Below are 21600 nucleotides of genomic sequence, written 5' to 3'. Positions count from 1 at the left end.
TGTTCTGTTAGACAGGTCACTCTTTATCCACATTATAGCAGGGGGTGTAAAGCCATAACACATATGTTTTACCAGCAACTGACTATGATCGATAATGTCAAAAGCCGCACTGAAGTCTAACAAAACAACTCCCACAATATTTTTATCATCAATTTCTCTCAGCCCATCATCAGTCATATGTGTAAGTGCTGTGCTTGTTGAATGTCCTTCCCTATACCCGTGCTGAAAGTCTGTTGTCAATTTGTTAAAAGTTGACTAAGGGTTGGTAACAGGCTGATTGGTCGGCTATTTGAGCCAGCAAAGGGGGCTTTACTATTCTTAGGTAGGGAATAATTTTTGCTTCCCTCCAGGCCTGAGGGCACACACTTTCTAGTACGCTTAAATTGAAGATATCGCAAATAGGAGTGGCAATATCGTCCACTATTATCCTCAATAATTCCTATAACCGTGCTGAAAGTCTGTTGCCAATTTGTTTACAGTAAAACAGCATTGTATCTGGTCAAACACAATTTTTTCCCAGAAGTTTACTAAGGGTTGGTAACAGGCTGATTGGTGGGCTGTTTGAGCCAGTAACTGGGGCTTTACTATTCTTGGGTATCTGAATGACTTTAGCTTCCCTCCAGGCCTGAGGGCACACACTTTCTAGTAGGCTTACATTTAAAATATAGCAAATAAAGAGTGGCAATATCGTCCGCTATTATCCTCAGTAATTTTCCATCAAATTTGTCAGACCCCTTTGGCTTGTCATTGTTGATTTACAACAAAACCTCTTCCACACTCACTTTATGGAATTCAAAATTACAATGCTTATCTTTCATTGGCCAGTTATACTTGAATGTGTAGTGTCAGCATTTGTTGCTGGCATTTGCCTTTTTGCCCAAAATTTTATTGTAGGAGCTCCAAAGCTTTTTACTATCATTTTTTATGCCATTTATCTTTGTTTTATAGGTTAGTTTCTTCTTGTTTTTATAGAGTTTATTCACACGATTTCTCAATTTGCAGTTTATTTGCCAATCGGATTTGGATACTGCTTTAAAGCACATTTCTGCAGCATTAGTAAAGATGTGATCAATACATGTTGATGATTTCATTCCTGTGCTGTTTGTAAATACCCTGGTAGGTTGATTGATTACAGTTTGAAGCTTTTTCTTGAGTGGGCAGCTTGATGAAAGCCAGTCAAATCACCCAGGAAATATACCTCTGTTGATATTACATAGAATATCAAGCATTTCACACATATTAGCACTTGGTGGTCTATAGCAGTTTCCCACCAGAATGGGCTTTAGGTGAGGCAGATGAACCTGTAGCCATATTACTTCAACAGTATTTAACATCAGATCCTATCTAAGCTTTACAGGAATGTGGTTCTGAATATAAACAGCAGCACCTCCACCTTTGGCATTTGTATTTTCTGTAGATGTTATAACCATGTATTGCTACCACTGTATCATCAAATATATTATCTAAGTGAGTTTCAGAGATAGTCAGAATATGAATGTCATCTGTTACTAGGAAGTTATTCATATCATGAACCTTGTTTCTTAAGCTACATATGTTAAAGTAGGCAATTTCTTTGCACTTTTCTGGGATGCTTGACTGTTGTCATTGCTTTACTGGGAAGCTTAGCAGAAGTAGACATGCTTATGTTATTTATGTTAGTGCAGGGTGGGCTGCACACAGTGGACTTCCTTCTAGGGCACACCGCCTCAGTGCTAACAGTATTACTCTGGTTCATAGGCACATCATTACTGCATACAATAGCTGTAGGATCAACAGAGGTATGCAGGGCAGTTAGGGGGACATAAATTAGGTTTTTACATTGTGTCTTCCAACGCCCCCTGGGATAATGTACATTTGCTGAAGCATTATGACAACTCAGCATCACAATGGTAGGGATTAACTGAGCTGGACTTGGGTCATTGATAAGTCATTGTCTCAACGCAGCCTTATAATGCTGTGAAAGGATCCAGGAACCCAAATGATTTGGGTGGTGGAGGGGTGTGTCTCTTTGTTAACAACAGCTATCGCTAGTGAAGTACAACATTGCATCAAATCATCAACCGGGTTTGGCCGAAGCTGTCGCTAGAGAACATGCAACATTAATTAGCCTATTGCGGGCCCTCAAAGAGTTTCCCGCGCCAGTGAGCTGAGGATATACAGCTGTTTATTTTAACGACGTTTCCACTGGATATATGCAATCATCAGATCATGATGTTCTGCTCTTTCACAATGAAGCCTGGTGAAACAATTACTGAGAAGCTCAGCTTATTAGTGGTGGATGTGGTGAGTTATGACAATCAGAAATCAGGCATTTTCTTACTTTTTCATGCAATAGACCAGGTAGGTCTACTTCCTATGTGTGGTCTGCCTACTTCCTGTGTGTGGTCTGCCTCAACGTTATCAGGACAGAGAAACCAGACATGCTCATTGCTCACATGGAGCACTATAAACAAAAGACAATGCCATTTTTTGTTGTTGTTGTTGACAAAACTCATAATGGTTATGAAATAAAACGTTTACTAACCTCTTTGAAGAGGTTCATGAAGCGCGGTCCAAAGCGCCAGGGTTTGTGTCGATGACACTGCAGGGAGCTGACCGTCATCTGAGTGGCTCGCTGTGACGCCACGGCAACCATGAACACCGCGTCATACATTAACGCCGCCTCCGTCTGGAACCAGGAACACATGGAGGGGAGAGGTTAAAACATTACCTCCGTCTGGAACCAGGAACACATGGAGGGGAGAGGTTAAAACATTACCTCCGTCTGGAACCAGGAACACATGGAGGAGAGAGGTTAAAACATTACCTCCGTCTGGAACCAGGAACACATGGAGGAGAGAGGTTTAAACATTACCTCCGTCTGGAACCAGGAACACATGGAGGGGAGAGGTTTAAACATTACCTCCGTCTGGAACCAGGAACACATGGAGGGGAGAGGTTAAAACATTACCTCCGTCTGGAACCAGGAACACATGAAGGGGAGAGGTTAAAACATTACCTCCGTCTGGAACCAGGAACACATGGAGGGGAGAGGTTAAAACATTACCTCCGTCTGGAACCAGGAACACATGAAGGGGAGAGGTTAAAACATTACCTCCGTCTGGAACCAGGAACACATGGAGGGGAGAGGTTAAAACATTACCTCCGTCTGGAACCAGGAACACATGAAGGGGAGAGGTTAAAACATTACCTCCGTCTGGAACCAGGAACACATGAAGGAGAGAGGTTAAAACATTACCTCCGTCTGGAACCAGGAACACATGGAGAGGAGAGGTTAAAACATTACCTCCGTCTGGAACCAGGAACACATGGAGGGGAGAGGTTAAAACATTTCTCCGTCTGGAACCAGGAACACATGGAGGGGAGAGGTTAAAACATTACCTCCGTCTGGAACCAGGAACACATGGAGGGGAGAGGTTAAAACATGACCTCCGTCTGGAACCAGGAACACATGGAGGGGAGAGGTTAAAACATGACCTCCGTCTGGAACCAGGAACACATGGAGGGGAGAGGTTAAAACATTCACTCCGTCTGGAACCAGGAACACATGAAGGGGAGAGGTTAAAACATTACCTCCGTCTGGAACCAGGAACACATGGAGGAGAGAGGTTAAAACATGACCTCCGTCTGGAACCAGGAACACATGGAGGAGAGAGGTTAAAACATGACCTCCGTCTGGAACCAGGAACACATGAAGGGGAGAGGTTAAAACATGACCTCCGTCTGGAACCAGGAACACATGGAGGGGAGAGGTTAAAACATGACCTCCGTCTGGAACCAGGAACACATGGAGGGGAGAGGTTAAAACATGACCTCCGTCTGGAACCAGGAACACATGGAGGAGAGAGGTTAAAACATTACATTAGGTTAGCTGGAACCAGGAACACATGGAGGAGAGAGGTTAAAACATTATCTCCGTCTGGAACCAGGAACACATGGAGGGGAGAGGTTAAAACATTACCTCCGTCTGGAACCAGGAACACATGGAGGAGAGAGGTTAAAACATTACCTCCGTCTGGAACCAGGAACACATGGAGGGGAGAGGTTAAAACATTACCTCCGTCTGGAACCAGGAACACATGGAGGAGAGAGGTTAAAACATGACATTATTTAGGTTAGTTAGGGAGGAGAGAGGTTAAAACATGACATTATTTAGGTTAGTTAGGGAGGAGAGAGGTTAAAACATTCATTATTTAGGTTAGTTAGGGAGGAGAGAGGTTAAAACATTCATTATTTAGGTTAGTTAGGGAGGAGAGAGGTTAAAACATTCATTATTTAGGTTAGTTAGGGAGGAGAGAGGTTTAAACATTACATTATTTAGGTTAGTTAGGGAGGAGAGTGGTTTAAACATTACATTATTTAGGTTAGTTAGAGAGGAGAGAGGTTTAAACATTACATTATTTAGGTTAGTTAGGGAGGAGAGAGGTTTAAACATTACATTATTTAGGTTAGTTAGGGTTAAAACATTACATTATTTAGGTTAGTTAGGGAGGAGAGAGGTTAAAACATGACATTATTTAGGTTAGTTAGGGAGGAGAGAGGTTTAAACATTACATTATTTAGGTTAGTTAGGGAGGAGAGAGGTTAAAACATGACATTATTTAGGTTAGTTAGGGAGGAGAGAGGTTAAAACATGACATTATTTAGGTTAGTTAGGGAGGAGAGAGGTTTAAACATTACATTATTTAGGTTAGTTAGGGAGGAGAGAGGTTTAAACATTACATTATTTAGGTTAGTTAGGGAGGAGAGAGGTTTAAACATTACATTATTTAGGTTAGTTAGAGAGGAGAGAGGTTTAAACATTACATTATTTAGGTTAGTTAGGGAGGAGAGAGGTTTAAACATTACATTATTTAGGTTAGTTAGAGAGGAGAGAGGTTTAAACATTACATTATTTAGGTTAGTTAGGGAGGAGAGAGGTTTAAACATTACATTATTTAGGTTAGTTAGGGTTAAAACATTACATTATTTAGGTTAGTTAGGGAGGAGAGAGGTTTAAACATTACATTATTTAGGTTAGTTAGGGAGGAGAGAGGTTTAAACATTACATTATTTAGGTTAGTTAGGGAGGAGAGAGGTTTAAACATTACATTATTTAGGTTAGTTAGGGTTAAAACATTACATTATTTAGGTTAGTTAGGGAGGAGAGAGGTTAAAACATGACATTATTTAGGTTAGTTAGGGAGGAGAGAGGTTTAAACATTACAGTATTTAGGTTAGTTAGGGCGGAGAGAGGTTTAAACATTACATTATTTAGGTTAGTTAGGGTTAAAACATTACATTATTTAGGTTAGTTAGGGAGGAGAGAGGTTTAAACATTACATTATTTAGGTTAGTTATGGAGGAGAGAGGTTAAAACATGACATTATTTAGGTTAGTTAGGGAGGAGAGAGGTTAAAACATTCATTATTTAGGTTAGTTAGGGAGGAGAGAGGTTAAAACATTACATTATTTAGGTTAGTTAAGGAGGAGAGAGGTTAAAACATGACATTATTTAGGTTAGTTAGGGTTAAAACATTACATTATTTAGGTTATTTGGGGTTAGTTAAATTCATTATTTAGGTTAGTTAGGGTTAAAACATTACATTATTTAGGTTAGTTAGGGTTAGTTACATTCATTATTTAGGTTAGTTAGGGTTAAAACATTACATTATTTAGGTTAGTTAGGGTTAGTTACATTCATTATTTAGGTTAGTTAGGGTTAGTTACATTCATTATTTAGGTTAGTTAGGGATAGTTACATTCATTATTTAGGTTAGTTAAGGTTACATTACATTCATTATTTAGGTTAGTTAGGGTTAAAACATGACATTAATTATTTAGGTTAGTTAGGGTTAAAACATTACATTCACTATTTAGGTTAGTTAGGGTTAGTTACATTCATTATTTAGGTTAGTTAGGGTTAGTTACATTAATTATTTAGGTTAGTTAGGGTTAAAACATGACATTATTTAGGTTAGTTAGGGAGGAGAGAGGTTTAAACATTACATTATTTAGGTTAGTTAGGGAGGAGAGAGGTTAAAACATTACATTATTTAGGTTAGTTAAGGAGGAGAGAGGTTAAAACATGACATTATTTAGGTTAGTTAGGGTTAAAACATTACATTATTTAGGTTATTTGGGGTTAGTTAAATTCATTATTTAGGTTAGTTAGGGTTAAAACATTACATTATTTAGGTTAGTTAGGGTTAGTTACATTCATTATTTAGGTTAGTTAGGGTTAAAACATTACATTATTTAGGTTAGTTAGGGTTAGTTACATTCATTATTTAGGTTAGTTAGGGTTAGTTACATTCATTATTTAGGTTAGTTAGGGATAGTTACATTCATTATTTAGGTTAGTTAAGGTTACATTACATTCATTATTTAGGTTAGTTAGGGTTAAAACATGACATTAATTATTTAGGTTAGTTAGGGTTAAAACATTACATTCACTATTTAGGTTAGTTAGGGTTAGTTACATTCATTATTTAGGTTAGTTAGGGTTAGTTACATTAATTATTTAGGTTAGTTAGGGTTAAAACATGACATTATTTAGGTTAGTTAGGGAGGAGAGAGGTTTAAACATTACATTATTTAGGTTAGTTAGGGAGGAGAGAGGTTAAAACATTACATTATTTAGGTTAGTTAAGGAGGAGAGAGGTTAAAACATGACATTATTTAGGTTAGTTAGGGTTAAAACATTACATTATTTAGGTTATTTGGGGTTAGTTAAATTCATTATTTAGGTTAGTTAGGGTTAAAACATTACATTATTTAGGTTAGTTAGGGTTAGTTACATTCATTATTTAGGTTAGTTAGGGTTAAAACATTACATTATTTAGGTTAGTTAGGGTTAGTTACATTCATTATTTAGGTTAGTTAGGGTTAGTTACATTCATTATTTAGGTTAGTTAGGGATAGTTACATTCATTATTTAGGTTAGTTAAGGTTACATTACATTCATTATTTAGGTTAGTTAGGGTTAAAACATGACATTAATTATTTAGGTTAGTTAGGGTTAAAACATTACATTCACTATTTAGGTTAGTTAGGGTTAGTTACATTCATTATTTAGGTTAGTTAGGGTTAGTTACATTAATTATTTAGGTTAGTTAGGGTTAAAACATGACATTAATTATTTAGGTTAGTTAGGGTTAGTTACATTAATTATTTAGGTTAGTTAGGGTTAGTTACATTCATTATTTACGTTAGTTAGGGTTAAAACATTACATAAATGATTTAGGTTAGTTAGGGTTAAAACATGACATTAATTATTTAGGTTAGTTAGGGTTAGTTACATTCATTATTTAGGTTAGTTAGGGTTAGTTACATTCATTATTTAGGTTAGTTAGGGTTAGTTACATTCATTATTTAGGTTAGTTAGGGTTAAAACATTACATAAATGATTTAGGTTAGTTAGGGTTAGTAACATGAATTATTTAGGATAGTTACATTACATTAATATTTTCGGTTAGTTAGGGGCTTTGGCATATGTTACATTAAATCACAGATTTAATCACATTTTTCAAAATCCAAACGTGTGTGTGTGTGTGTGTGCATGTTTGTGTGTGTGCGTGTGTTTGCATGTGTGAGTTCGTACGTGCATGCCTACATACGTTCATTAGTGTGTGTGTGTGTGTGTGTGTGTGTGTGTGTGTGTGTGTGTGTGTGTGTGTGTGTGTGTGTGTGTGTGTGTGTGTGTGTGTGTGTGTGTGTGTGTGTGTGTGTGTGTGTGTGTGTGTGTGTGTTCTAACCGTCATAACTCCATCCATTAATCCGCTCTCATGTTTAGGTGGAGCCTGAAGCCTCTCCAGAGACCACTTCTCCATGGTGGAGGCTACAGACGGGTCATCTATATTCAACAGCCTGAAACCTGTCATATTCACCCCACTGTAGCGGTATGGCTCCAGGTCTAATGCAAACAGATCCTAGAGAGGGACGGGTGTGCGAGGGACGGGTGGGGGAGAGACGGAGAGGGACGGGTGGGGGAGAGACGGAGAGGGACGGGTGGGGGAGAGACGGAGAGGGACGGGCAGAGGAGAGACGGAGAGGGACGGGCAGAGGAGAGACGGAGAGGGACGGGCAGAGGAGAGACGGAGAGGGACGGGCAGAGGAGAGACGGAGAGGGACGGGCAGAGGAGAGACAGAGAGGGACAGATAGGGAGAGAGAGGGAGAGCAGGGGAGAGAGAGGGGAAGGGAAAGGGAGATTAAGAATAAAGAAATGACCTGTAATGACATGGAAGACGATGTGTCTGAACACCTATATGTTATAAAAGTGCACATTCAGAGCTTCATAATAATAATAATAATAATAATACGTAACATTTAGCAAACTTAATCATGCGTGCATACAAATGGAATATCATGTACTTTAGCTGGAGATGTTGTGCTGCTTTGAAAGTTGATAGAAAGTTTGACGAGTGATTCAGGAATTCAGAGCTCACCAATGTAGTGAAGAAGAAATGATGGTACTCTGTCATCATTCCCATCGACGAGAGCTGTGAAGGACAGAAGAACCGGACAGTTCTCAATAGACTCCCACCGGACAGTTCTCAATAGACTCCCACCGGACAGTTCTCAATAGACTCCCACCGGACAGTTCTCAATAGACTCCCACCGGACAGTTCTCAATAGACTCCCACCGGACAGTTCTCAATAGACTCCCACCGGACAGTTCTCAATAGACCCTCACTGGACAGTTCTCAATAGACTCCCACTGGACAGTTCTCAATAGACTCCCACCGGACAGTTCTCAATAGACTCCCACCGGACAGTTCTCAATAGACTCCCACCGGACAGTTCTCAATAGACTCCCACCGGACAGTTCTCAATAGACTCCCACTGGACAGTTCTCAATAGACTCCCACTAGACAGTTCTCAATAGACTCCCACTAGACAGTTCTCAATAGACTCCCACTAGACAGTTCTCAATAGACTCCCACCGGACAGTTCTCAATAGACTCCCACCGGACAGTTCTCAATAGACTCCCACTGGACAGTTCTCAATAGACTCCCACTAGACAATTCTCAATAGACTCCCACCGGACAGTTCTCAATAACTTCAGTTTATTCTACTCCCCCTGTAACGTGTAGTGTATGGTATAATGTACTGAACTGTATCAAATAAAATTGATTGGTCACATACATATATTTAGCAGATGTTATTGCGGGTGTAGTGAAATGCTTGTGTTCCTAGCTCCAACATTGCAGTAATATCTAACAATTCACAACAATAGATGCAAATCTAAAGTAAAAGAATGGAATTAAGAATATATAAATATTAGAACAAGAAATGTCGGAGTGGCATTGACTAAGATACAGTAGAATAAAATACAGGATAAACATATGAGATGAGTAATGCAGTATGTAAACATTATTAAAGTGACCAGTGTTCCATTATTAAAGTGACCAGTGTTCCATTATTAAAGTGACCAGTGTTCCATTATTAAAGTGACCAGTGTTCCATTATTAAAGTGACCAGTGTTCCATTATTAAAGTGACCAGTGTTCCATTATTAAAGTGACCAGTGTTCCATTATTAAAGTGGCCAGTGTTCCATTATTAAAGTGACCAGTGTTCCATTATTAAAGTGACCAGTGTTCCATTATTAAAGTGACCAGTGTTCCATTATTAAAGTGACCAGTGATTCCATGTCTATGTATATGGGGCAGCAGCCTCTAAGGTGCAGGATTGAGTAACATGGTGGTAGTCAGCTAGTGATGGCTGTTTTAACAGTCTGATGGCCTTGAGATAGAAGCTGTTTTTCAGTCTCTCGGTCTCAGCTTTGATGCACCTGTACTGACCTCGCCTTCTAGATGGTAGCGGGGTGAACAGGCAGTGGCTCGGGTGGTTGTTGTCCTTGATGATCTTTTTGGCCTTCCTGTGACATTGGGTGCTGTAGGTGTCCTGGAAGGCAGGCAGTGCCCCCGGTGACGCGTTAGGGAGACCGCACCCCCTCTGGAGAGCCCTGCAGTTGCGGGCAGTGCAGTTGCCGTACCAGACGGTGATACAGCCCGACAGGAGGCTCTCAATTGTGCATCTGTAAAAGTTTGTGAGGGTCTTAGGGGCCAAGTCAAATTTCTTCAGCCTCCTGAGGTTGAAGAGACGTTGTTGCGCCTTCTTCACCACACTGTCTGTGTGGGTGGACCATTTCAGTTTGTCAGTGATGTGTACACTGAGTAACTTGAAGCTTTTCACCTTCTCCACTGCGGTCCCGTCAATGTGGATGGGGGCGTGCTCTCTCTGCTGTTTCCTGAAGTCCATGATCAGCTCCTTCGTTTTGTTGATGTTGAGGGAGAGGTTATATTCCTGGCACCACTCCGCTAGGGCCCTCACCTCCACCCTGTAGGCTGTTTCGTCGTTGTTGGTAATCAGGCCTACTATGGTTGTGTCATCTGCAAACTTCATGATTGAGTTGGAGGCGTGCGTGACCACGCAGTCGTGGGTGAACAGGGAGTACAGGAGGTGTTGTTTCCTACCTTCACCACCTGGGGGCGGCCCGTCAGGAAGTCCAGGCCCAGTTGCACAGGGCGGGGTTCAGACCCAGGGCCCCAAGTTTAATGATGAGCTTGAGGTTACTATGGTGTTGAAGGCTGAGCTATAGTCAATGAACATCATTCTTACATAGGTATTCCTCTTGTCCAGATGGGATAGGGCAGTGTGCAGTGTGATGGTGATTGCATCGTCTGTGGATCTATTGGAGCGGTATGCAAATTGAAGTGGGTCTAGGGTGTCAGGTAAGGTGGAGGTGATATGATCCCTAACTAGTCTCTCATATCACTTCATGATGACAGAAGTGAGTACTACGGGGCGATTGTCATTTAGTTCAGTTACCTTTGCATTCTTGGGTACAGGAACAATGGTGAAGCAAGAGGAGACAGCAGACTGGGATAGGGAGTGATTGAATATGTCCGTAAACACTCCAGCCAGCTGGTCTGCGCATGCTCTGAGGATGCGGCTAGGGATGCCGCCTGGGCCAGCAGCCCTGCGAGGGTTAACACGTTTAAATGTCTTACTCACGTCGGCCATGGAGAACGAGCGAGCAGGCCACGTCGGTGCAGGCCACGTCATCCTCAAAGCGGGTGAAGAAGGTGTTTAGCTTGTCCGGGAGCAAGACGTCAGTGTCCGCGACGTGGCTGGTTTCCCCTTTGTAATCCCTGATTGTCTGTAGACCCTGCCACATATGTATCGTGTCTGAGCTGTTAAATTGCGACTCCACTTTGTCTCTGTACTGTACTGAAGTTTTGCCTGTTTGATTGCCTTATTCCCAGTCACCTTGTCATGGTTAAATGCAGTGGTTCGCGCTTTCAGTTTTGTGCGAATGCTGCCAACTATCCACGGTTTCTGATTTGGGTAGGTTTTAATTGTCACAGTAGGAACAACATCTGCTATACACTTCCTGATGAACTCAGTAACCGTGTCAGTGTATAGGTCAATGTTATTCTCAGAGGCTACCCGGAACATATCCCAGTCCGCGTGATCAAAACAATTTTGAAGCATGGATTCTGTTTGGTCAGATCAGCGTTGAACAGTCCTTACCTTGGGTGCTTCTTGTTTGAGTTTCTGCCTATAGGAAGGGATGAGCAAAACGGAGTCATGATCTGATTTGCCGAAGGGAGGGCGGGGGAGGGCCTTGTAGGCATCCCGGAAATTGGAGTCCTACAGTCAATGTGTTAGTAGAACTTCGGTAGCGTTTTCCTCAAATTTGCTTTGTTAAAATCACTTCGCAAAGCCGCGTTAGCTGTCACTCCACAAAGCCGCGTTAGCTGTCACTCCGCAAAGCCGCGTTAGCTATCACTCCGCAAAGCCGCGTTAGCAATCACTCCGCAAAGCCGCGTTAGCTACCACTCCGCAAAGCCGCGTTAGCTATCACTCCGCAAAGCCGCGTTAGCTATCACTCCGCAAAGCCACGTTAGCTGTCACTCCGCAAAGCCGCGTTAGCTATCACTCCGCAAAGCCGCGTTAGCGATCACTCCGCAAAGCCGCGTTAGCGGTCACTCCGCAAAGCCGCGTTAGCTGTCACTCCGCAAAGCCGCGTTAGCTGTCACTCCGCAAAGCCGCGTTAGCTGTCACTCCACAAAGCCGCGTTAGCTGTCACTCCGCAAAGCCGCGTTAGCTATCACTCCGCAAAGCCGCGTTAGCTATCACTCCACAAAGCTGTGCTAGCTATCACTCCGCAAAGCCGCGTTAGCTATTTCCACAAAGCCGCATTAGCTATCACTCCACAAAGCCGCGTTAGCTATCACCCCACAAAGCCGCGTTAGCTATTTCCACAAAAGCTATGGTCCTGTGCTAGCTGAGTATCTCGGTGCCAGAGTGGTAGGGTTAGGTTTAGTGTTAGAGTTAGGGTCAGGGTCAGAGTTACGGTCAGGGTTAGAGTTACGGTCAGAGTTACGGTCAGGGTTAGAGTTAGGGTCAGGGTTGCTAGAGTTACGGTCAGGGTTAAGGTGGTACCTGTTTGAGTATCTCTGCGGAGGGTTAGGGTCAGGGTTAGGGTCAGGGTCAGGGTTAAGGTGGTACCTGTTTGAGTATCTCTGCGGAGGGTTAGGGTCAGGGTCAGGGTTAAGGTGGTACCTGTTTGAGTATCTCTGCGGAGGGTTAGGGTCAGGGTTAGGGTTAAGGTGGTACCTGTTTGAGTATCTCTGCGGAGGTCCGGTAGGAGCAGTCAAACAAGATGTAGAACTCTTTGTCTTTCTTCATCTCCTTCAGAAGAGGTCTGGCGTCAATCTCTCCAGGTGGAAGCTGCCGGATCCTGATCTTCAGGTTCAACTTAGACGGAGCCTTGATCAACTCCTGCATTCGCATCAGACCTGGAACACAACATATCATACAATATAGTATGGTTAGACCTAGTAGTTCTATACTGGAGAACTCTAAACAGTATCCCTGCCTGAGGTTGTACCCAACTGAGGTTCCATGGTTGCACTCAGCTGAGGTTCCATGGTTGCACTCAGCTGAGGTTCCATGGTTGTACCCAGCTGAGGTTCCATGGTTGTACACAACTGAGGTTCCATGGTTGCACTCAGCTGAGGTTCCATGGTTGTACCCAGCTGAGGTTCCATGGTTGTACCCAGCTGAGTTTCCATGGTTGTACCCAGCTGAGGTTCCATGGTTGTACCCAGCTGAGGTTCCATGGTTGTACCCAGCTGAGGTTCCATGGTTGTACCCAGCTGAGGTTCCATGGTTGTACCCAGCTGAGGTTCCATGGTTGTACCCAGCTGAGGTTCCATGGTTGTACCCAGCTGAGGTTCCATGGTTGTACCGAGCTGAGTTTCCATGGTTGCACCCAGCTGAGGTTCCATGGTTGCACTCAGCTGAGGTTCCATGGTTGCACTCAGCTGAGGTTCCATGGTTGTACCCAGCTGAGGTTCCATGGTTGTACCCAGCTGAGTTTCCATGGTTGTACCCAGTTGAGGTTCCATGGTTGTACCCAGCTGAGGTTCCATGGTTGCACTCAGCTGAGGTTCCATGGTTGTACCCAGCTGAGGTTCCATGGTTGTAACCAGCTGAGGTTCCATGGTTGCACCCAGCTGAGTTTCCATGGTTGTACCCAGCTGAGTTTCCATGGTTATACCCAGCTGAGGTTCCATGGTTGTACCCAGCTGAGGTTCCATGGTTGTACCCAGCTGAGATTCCATGGTTGTACCCAGCTGAGGTTCCATGGTTGTACCCAGCTGAGTTTCCATGGTTGTATCCAGCTGAGGTTCCATGGTTGTACCCAGCTGAGGTTCCATGGTTGCACCCAGCTGAGGTTCCATGGTTGCACCCAGTTGAGGTTCCATGGTTGCACCCAGTTGAGGTTCCATGGTTGCACCCAGCTGAGTTTCCATGGTTGTACCCAGCTGAGTTTCCATGGTTATACCCAGCTGAGGTTCCATGGTTGTACCCAGCTGAGGTTCCATGGTTGTACCCAGCTGAGGTTCCATGGTTGTACCCAGCTGAGGTTCCATGGTTGCACCCAGCTGAGTTTCCATGGTTGCACCCAGTTGAGGTTCCATGGTTGCACCCAGTTGAGGTTCCATGGTTGCACCCAGCTGAGTTTCCATGGTTGTACCCAGCTGAGTTTCCATGGTTATACCCAGCTGAGGTTCCATGGTTGTACCCAGCTGAGGTTCCATGGTTGTACCCAGCTGAGGTTCCATGGTTGTACCCAGCTGAGGTTCCATGGTTGCACCCAGCTGAGTTTCCATGGTTGCACCCAGCTGAGTTTCCATGGTTGCACCCAGCTGAGTTTCCATGGTTGCACCCAGTTGAGTTTCCATGGTTGTACCCAGCTGAGGTTCCATGGTTGCACCCAGTTGAGGTTCCATGGTTGCACCCAGCTGAGGTTCCATGGTTGCACCCAGCTGAGGTTCCATGGTTGCACCCAGCTGAGGTTCCATGGTTGTACCCAGCTGAGGTTCCATGGTTGTACCCAGCTGAGGTTCCATGGTTGTACCCAGCTGAGTTTCCATGGTTGTACCCAGCTGAGTTTCCATGGTTGTACCCAGCTGAGTTTCCATGGTTGTACCCAGCTGAGTTTCCATGGTTGTACCCAGCTGAGGTTCCATGGTTGCACCCAGCTGAGTTTCCATGGTTGCACTCAGCTGAGGTTCCATGGTTGTACCCAGCTGAGGTTCCATGGTTGTACCCAGCTGAGGTTCCATGGTTGCACCCAGCTGAGTTTCCATGGTTGCACCCAGCTGAGGTTCCATGGTTGTACCCAGCTGAGGTTCCATGGTTGTACCCAGCTGAGGTTCCATGGTTGTACCCAGCTGAGGTTCCATGGTTGTACCCAGCTGAGGTTCCATGGTTGCACCCAGCTGAGGTTCCATGGTTGTACCCAGCTGAGTTTCCATGGTTGCACCCAGCTGAGGTTCCATGGTTGCACCCAGCTGAGGTTCCATGGTTGTACCCAGCTGAGTTTCCATGGTTGTACCCAGCTGAGTTTCCATGGTTGTACCCAGCTGAGGTTCCATGGTACCCAGCTGAGGTTCCATGGTTGTACCCAGCTGAGGTTCCATGGTTGTACCCAGCTGAGTTTCCATGGTTGTACCCAGCTGAGTTTCCATGGTTGTACCCAGCTGAGGTTCCATGGTTGTACCCAGCTGAGTTTCCATGGTTGTACCCAGCTGAGTTTCCATGGTACCCAGCTGAGGTTCCATGGTTGTACCCAGCTGAGGTTCCATGGTACCCAGTTGAGGTTCCATGTTTGTACCCAGCTGAGTTTCCATGGTTGTACCCAGCTGAGGTTCCATGGTTGTACCCAGCTGAGTTTCCATGGTTGTACCCAGCTGAGTTTCCATGGTTGTACCCAGCTGAGGTTCCATGGTACCCAGCTGAGGTTCCATGGTTGTACCCAGCTGAGGTTCCATGGTACCCAGTTGAGGTTCCATGGTTGTACCCAGCTGAGGTTCCATGGTTGTACCCAGCTGAGTTTCCATGGTTGTACCCAGCTGAGTTTCCATGGTTGTACCCAGCTGAGGTTCCATGGTTGTACCCAGCTGAGTTTCCATGGTTGTACCCAGCTGAGGTTCCATGGTTGTACCCAGCTGAGTTTCCATATTCATATTTTACCCAGGAATTGTTTGTGTTTGCATCCCAAATGCCACCATATTCCCTATATAGTGCACTACTTTAGACCAGAGCCCTATGGCACCCTATTCCCTATATAGTGCACTATATAGGGACCATAACGCATTGCACTATGTAGGGAATAGGGTGCCATAGGGCCCTGGTCTAAAGTAGTGCACTATGTAGGGGATAGGGTGGCATTTGGGGATGCACACATTGTGTCTGAATTAAACGTTCCTACATGCAATAAGAACAATGACCACAGATTCATCTTGAAGAATGTTCTCTCTCTCGGTCTCTCACTTTGTCTCTGTCTCTCTCTCTCTCAATTCAATTCAATTCAAAATGGCTTTATTGACACGGGAAACATATGTTAACATTGCCGAAGCAAGTGAAATAGATAATAAACAGAAGGGAAATAAACAATAAAAATTAACAGTAAACATTACACTCACAGAAGTTCCAAAAGAATAAAGACATTTCAAATATCATATTATGTATATATACAGTGTTGTAACGATGTACAAACGGTTAAAGTACAAAAGGGAAAATAAATAAACGTAAATATGGGTGGTATTTACAATGGTGTTTGTTGTTCACTGGTTGCCCTTTTCTTCTGGCAACAGGTCACAGATCTTGCTGCTGTGACGGCACACTTTGGTATTTCACCCGGTAGATATGGGAGTTTATAAAAATGTGATTTGTTTTCAAATTGGGTCTGTCTAATCTGAGTGAAATATGTGTCTCTAATATGGTCATACATTGGGCAGGAGGTTAGGAAGTGCAGCTCAGTTTCCACCTCATTTTGTGTGCAGTGTGCACATAGCCTGTCTTCTCTTGAGAGCCAGGTCTGCCAACGGCGGCCTTTCTCAATAGCAAGGCTATGCTCACTGAGTCTGTACATAGTCACAGTGGTCAGGTATTCTGCCACTGTGTACTCTCTGTTTAGGGCCAAATAGCATTCTAGTCTGCTCAGTTTTTTTGTTAATTCTTTCCCATGTGTCAAGTAATTATATTTTTTGCTTTCTCATGATTATGTAGGGTTTTTGTGTGTATCTCTCTCTCTGTGTGTGTGTGTGTGTCTCTCACTCAGACCAATGTCGTGGCACCCATGTTGGCTCAGACTAGAGAACCAAGTGAAAATCTGTTGGACGCCACTTAGAGAACAGATGGTAGAGGCTGGGTGACCTCTGCTACTGACGCACGCACACAACAAGCCCCTCATATAGAAACGATGCACCACAGAATGAACAGTTATTTATACAGTACATATCTCAATGGGATAAACACTGAATGAATAGTAATTTATAAAGTACATACGTACATAAAATTAGCAAAAAAAGAAACGGCTCTTTTTCAGGACCCTGTCTTTCAAAGATAATTCGTAAAAATCCAAATAACTTCACAGATCTTCATTGTAAAGGGTTTTAACACTGTTTCCCATGCTTGTTCAATGAACAATAAACAATTAAATGAACATGCACCTGTGGAACGGTCGTTAAGACACTAACAGCTTACAGACGGTAGGCAATTAAGGTCACAGTTATGAAAACTTAGGACACTAAAGAGGCCTTTCTACTGACTCTGAAAAACACCAAAAGAAAATGCCCAGGGTCCCTGCTCATCTGCGTGAATTTGCCTTAGGCATGAGGACTGCAGATGTGGCCAGGGCAACAAATTGCAACGTCCGTACTGTGAGACGCCTAAGACAGCGCTACAGGGAGACAGGACGGACAGCTGATCGTCCTCGCAGTGGCAGACCACGTGTAACAACACCTGCACAGGATCGGTACATCCGAACATCACACCTGCGGGACAGGTACAGGATGGCAACAACAACTGCCCGAGTTACACCAGGAACGCACAATCCCTCCATCAGTGCTCAGACTGTCCGCAATAGGCTGAGAAGCTGGACTGAGGGCTTGTAGGCCTGTTGTAGGCCTGTTGTAAGGCAAAGCCGTCATCAAGGCAAAGGATGGCTACTTTGAAGAATATAAAATATATTTTGATTTGTTTAACTTCTTAGCGCTAGGGGTCAGATTTTTTTTTTAATAACGTACCCAACGTAAACAGACATTTTCTCTGGCCCAGATCGTAGAATATGCATATAATTTACAGATTAGGATAGAAAACACTCCAAAGTTTCCAAAACTGTCAAAATATTGTCTAACAATGCAAGCGAAACCCTGAGAAAATGTAACCCGGAAGTGATATTTAAAATAAATAAAAAACTGTGTTTCCTGGCCCGTCTAACCTCCATTTAAAGGGGTATCAACCAGATTCCTTTTCCAATGGCTTCCTCAGGCTGTGACCAGGCTTTAGACATAGTTTCAGGCTTTTATTTTGAAAAATGAGCGACATTTTTCAAAAGTAGTCAAGTGTCCTCTGAATATTTCCTGCGCGCGACAGAGGGGCTCACCATTTTCCGTTTCTCTCTTACAGAATAGGTTATGGTCCGTTTGAAATATTATTGATTAAGTTTGTTAAAAACAACCTGATGATTGATTATAAAAAACATTTGACATGTTTCTACGAATTAATAATTTACGGATACTTTTTTGGAATTTGTCGAACGGAACACGGCTTTTGTTTTCTCAACATAATGCGCAACCCAAATGGCGTTTTTTTTGTGATTTATCGATTTATCGAACAAAAAGAAGATTTGTTGTGTAACTGGGAGTCTCGTGAGTGGAAACATCCGAAGATTATCAAAGGTAAGCGATTAATTTTATTGCTTTTATGACTTTCGGGACCAAGCTAATATAAGGCTAACTGTTGTAGCATTGAAAGCTACACTCACAAAAGCTTGGATTTTCTTTCGCTGTAAAATATATTTTCAAAATCTGACACGATAGGTGGATTAACAACAAGCTAAGCTGTGTTTTGGTATATTTCACTTGTGATTGCATGATCAAATCAAATCAAATTTTATTTGTCACATACACATGGTTATCTACCTACAGATTTTACCCCCCCCCCCCCCCAATAAATAATACAGAAGAATAAACAACATCATTCATCCACCATGACATTTCTGCTACCAGAAGAGCGTGTGTGTGTGTGTGTGTGTGTGTGTGTGTGTGTGTGTGTGTGTGTAGGGATTGCATTGGGCAGATGGAGAATCATTCAGTCAATAGGAAAACATGAATCTAACTGGACATATGCATCTATCTGCTGTCCGGGAAAATATACAAATTGTTACTCATTCTCACAAACACAGGACAATGCACAGGACTATAGACAGGACTATAGACAGGAATATAGACAGGACTATAGACAGGACTATAGACAGGAATATAGACAGGACTATAGACAGGAATATAGACAGGACTATAGACAGGACTATAGACAGGACTATAGACAGGACTATAGACAGGATTATAGACAGGATTATAGACAGGATTATAGACAGGACTATAGACAGGATTATAGACAGGATTATAGACAGGATTATAGACAGGACTATAGACAGGACTATAGACAGGATTATAGACAGGATTATAGACAGGACTATAGACAGGACTATAGACAGGATTATAGACAGGACTATAGACAGGATTATAGACAGGATTATAGACAGGACTATAGACAGGATTATAGACAGGACTATAGACAGGACTATAGACAGGATTATAGACAGGACTATAGACATGACTATAGACAGGATTATAGACAGGATTATAGACAGGACTATAGACAGGACTATAGACAGGACTATAGACAGGATTATAGACAGGACTATAGACAGGACTATAGACAGGACTATAGACAGGATTATAGACAGGATTATAGACAGGACTATAGACAGGACTATAGACAGGACTATAGACAGGACTATAGACAGGATTATAGACAGGATTATAGACAGGATTATAGACAGGACTATAGACAGGATTATAGACAGGATTATAGACAGGATTATAGACAGGACTATAGACAGGATTATAGACAGGATTATAGACAGGACTATAGACAGGACTATAGACAGGATTATAGACAGGATTATAGACAGGACTATAGACAGGACTATAGACAGGATTATAGACAGGATTATAGACAGGATTATAGACAGGACTATAGACAGGATTATAGACAGGATTATAGACAGGACTATAGACAGGACTATAGACAGGATTATAGACAGGACTATAGACAGGAATATAGACATGGTTATAGACAGGACTGAAGACAGGATTATAGACAGGATTATAGACAGGACTATAGACAGGACTATAGACAGGACTATAGACAGGACTATAGACAGGACTATAGACAGGAATATAGACAGGACTATAGACAGGAATATAGACATGGTTATAGACAGGAATATAGACAGGATTATAGACAGGACTGAAGACAGGACTGAAGACAGGATTATAGACAGGACTATAGACAGGACTATAGACAGGACTATAGACAGGACTGAAGACAGGATTATAGACAGGATTATAGACAGGATTATAGACAGGACTATAGACAGGACTATAGACAGGACTATAGACAGGGTTATAGACAGGATTATAGACAGGACTATAGACAGGACTATAGACAGGATTATAGACAGGATTATAGACAGGATTATAGACAGGACTATAGACAGGACTATAGACAGGACTATAGACAGGACTATAGACAGGACTATAGACAGGATTATAGACAGGATTATAGACAGGATTAAAGACAGGACTATAGACAGGACTATAGACAGGATTATAGACAGGACTATAGACAGGACTATAGACAGGACTATAGACAGGATTATAGACAGGATTATAGACAGGACTATAGACAGGAGTATAAACCCCCCCCCCCCATTGAAGAAGGTCACTATGTCCAGTATGGAGATGGCAATGTACACGCGTGTGTGTGTCTGTGCGCGTGTGTGTGTGTGTGTGTGTGTGTGTCTGTGCGTGTGTGTGTGTGTGTTCCTACCTGTGCTATCCTCGTAGACCACCGTTAGGCTCTTCCACTTGAAGAAGGTCACTATGTCCAGTATGGCTCTGGAGATTGCAGTGTATTCTGGGTAGAGATTGATGTAAAATGTGTCTCTGTTGTCCACTGACGGGTGTTTCCAGCGCGTCTGGATGTGGGGGACCTTAGTCGGGACGAACAATACAATTTAAAATGTTTTATTGTATTCTCATTTCTATTTCTTCCCCTACCTCATAATGTTGTAAACACAACTTATAGATGTTGGTCGGGATAATCTGTAACAATCAAAAACATCAGTATAACAAGTACGTCTGTAAAAACATCGGTATAATAAGTACGTCTGTAAAAACATCGGTATAATAAGTACATCTGTAAAAACACCGGTATAATAAGTACGTCTGTAAAAACATCGGTATAATAAGTACGTCTGTAAAAACACCAGTATAATAAGTACATATGTAAAAACATCGGTATAATAAGTACGTCTGTAAAAACACCAGTATAATAAGTACGTCTGTAAAAACACCGGTATAATAAGTATATGAATGTAAAAACACCAGTATAATAAGTACATATGTAAAAACATCGGTATAATAAGTACATCTGTAAAAACATCGGTATAATAAGTACATATGTAAAAACACCAGTATAATAAGTATATGAATGTAAAAACACTGGTATAATAAGTACATCTGTAAAAACACCGGTATAATAAGTACGTCTGTAAAAACACCGGTATAATAAGTACATCTGTAAAAACACCAGTATAATAAGTACGTCTGTAAAAACACCAGTATAATAAGTACATATGTAAAAACACCAGTATAATAAGTACGTCTGTAAAAACACCAGTATAATAAGTATATGAATGTAAAAACACCGGTATAATAAGTACATATGTAAAAACACCGGTATAATAAGTACGTCTGTAAAAACACCAGTATAATAAGTACGTCTGTAAAAACACCAGTATAATAAGTACGTCTGTAAAAACACCAGTATAATAAGTACGTCTGTAAAAACATCGGTATAATAAGTACGTCTGTAAAAACATCGGTATAATAAGTACGTCTGTAAAAACACCAGTATAATAAGTACATCTGTAAAAACATCGGTATAATAAGTACATCTGTA

General features: G+C 42.3%; 1 protein-coding gene across 1 annotated transcript in view; it reads right to left on the bottom strand.

The window, feature by feature from the left end:
- Positions 1-21600, bottom strand: part of grik1a (glutamate receptor, ionotropic, kainate 1a) — a 140185-nt gene that overhangs the window by 87712 nt on the left and 30873 nt on the right. The window contains exons 4-8 of the mRNA XM_071364988.1: positions 20467-20629; positions 12610-12791; positions 8428-8481; positions 7737-7910; positions 2525-2668 (exon numbers count right to left, since the gene is read on the bottom strand). Coding sequence (XP_071221089.1) covers positions 2525-2668; positions 7737-7910; positions 8428-8481; positions 12610-12791; positions 20467-20629 — 717 coding nt within the window. The remainder of the gene's footprint in view (positions 1-2524; positions 2669-7736; positions 7911-8427; positions 8482-12609; positions 12792-20466; positions 20630-21600) is intronic.

The sequence above is a fragment of the Salvelinus alpinus genome, chromosome 24 (genome assembly GCF_045679555.1).
Source record: "Salvelinus alpinus chromosome 24, SLU_Salpinus.1, whole genome shotgun sequence".
NCBI lineage: Eukaryota > Metazoa > Chordata > Actinopteri > Salmoniformes > Salmonidae > Salvelinus > Salvelinus alpinus.
Note: the sequence above shows the minus strand (reverse complement) of the source record. Positions and strands in the feature narration are given on the sequence as shown.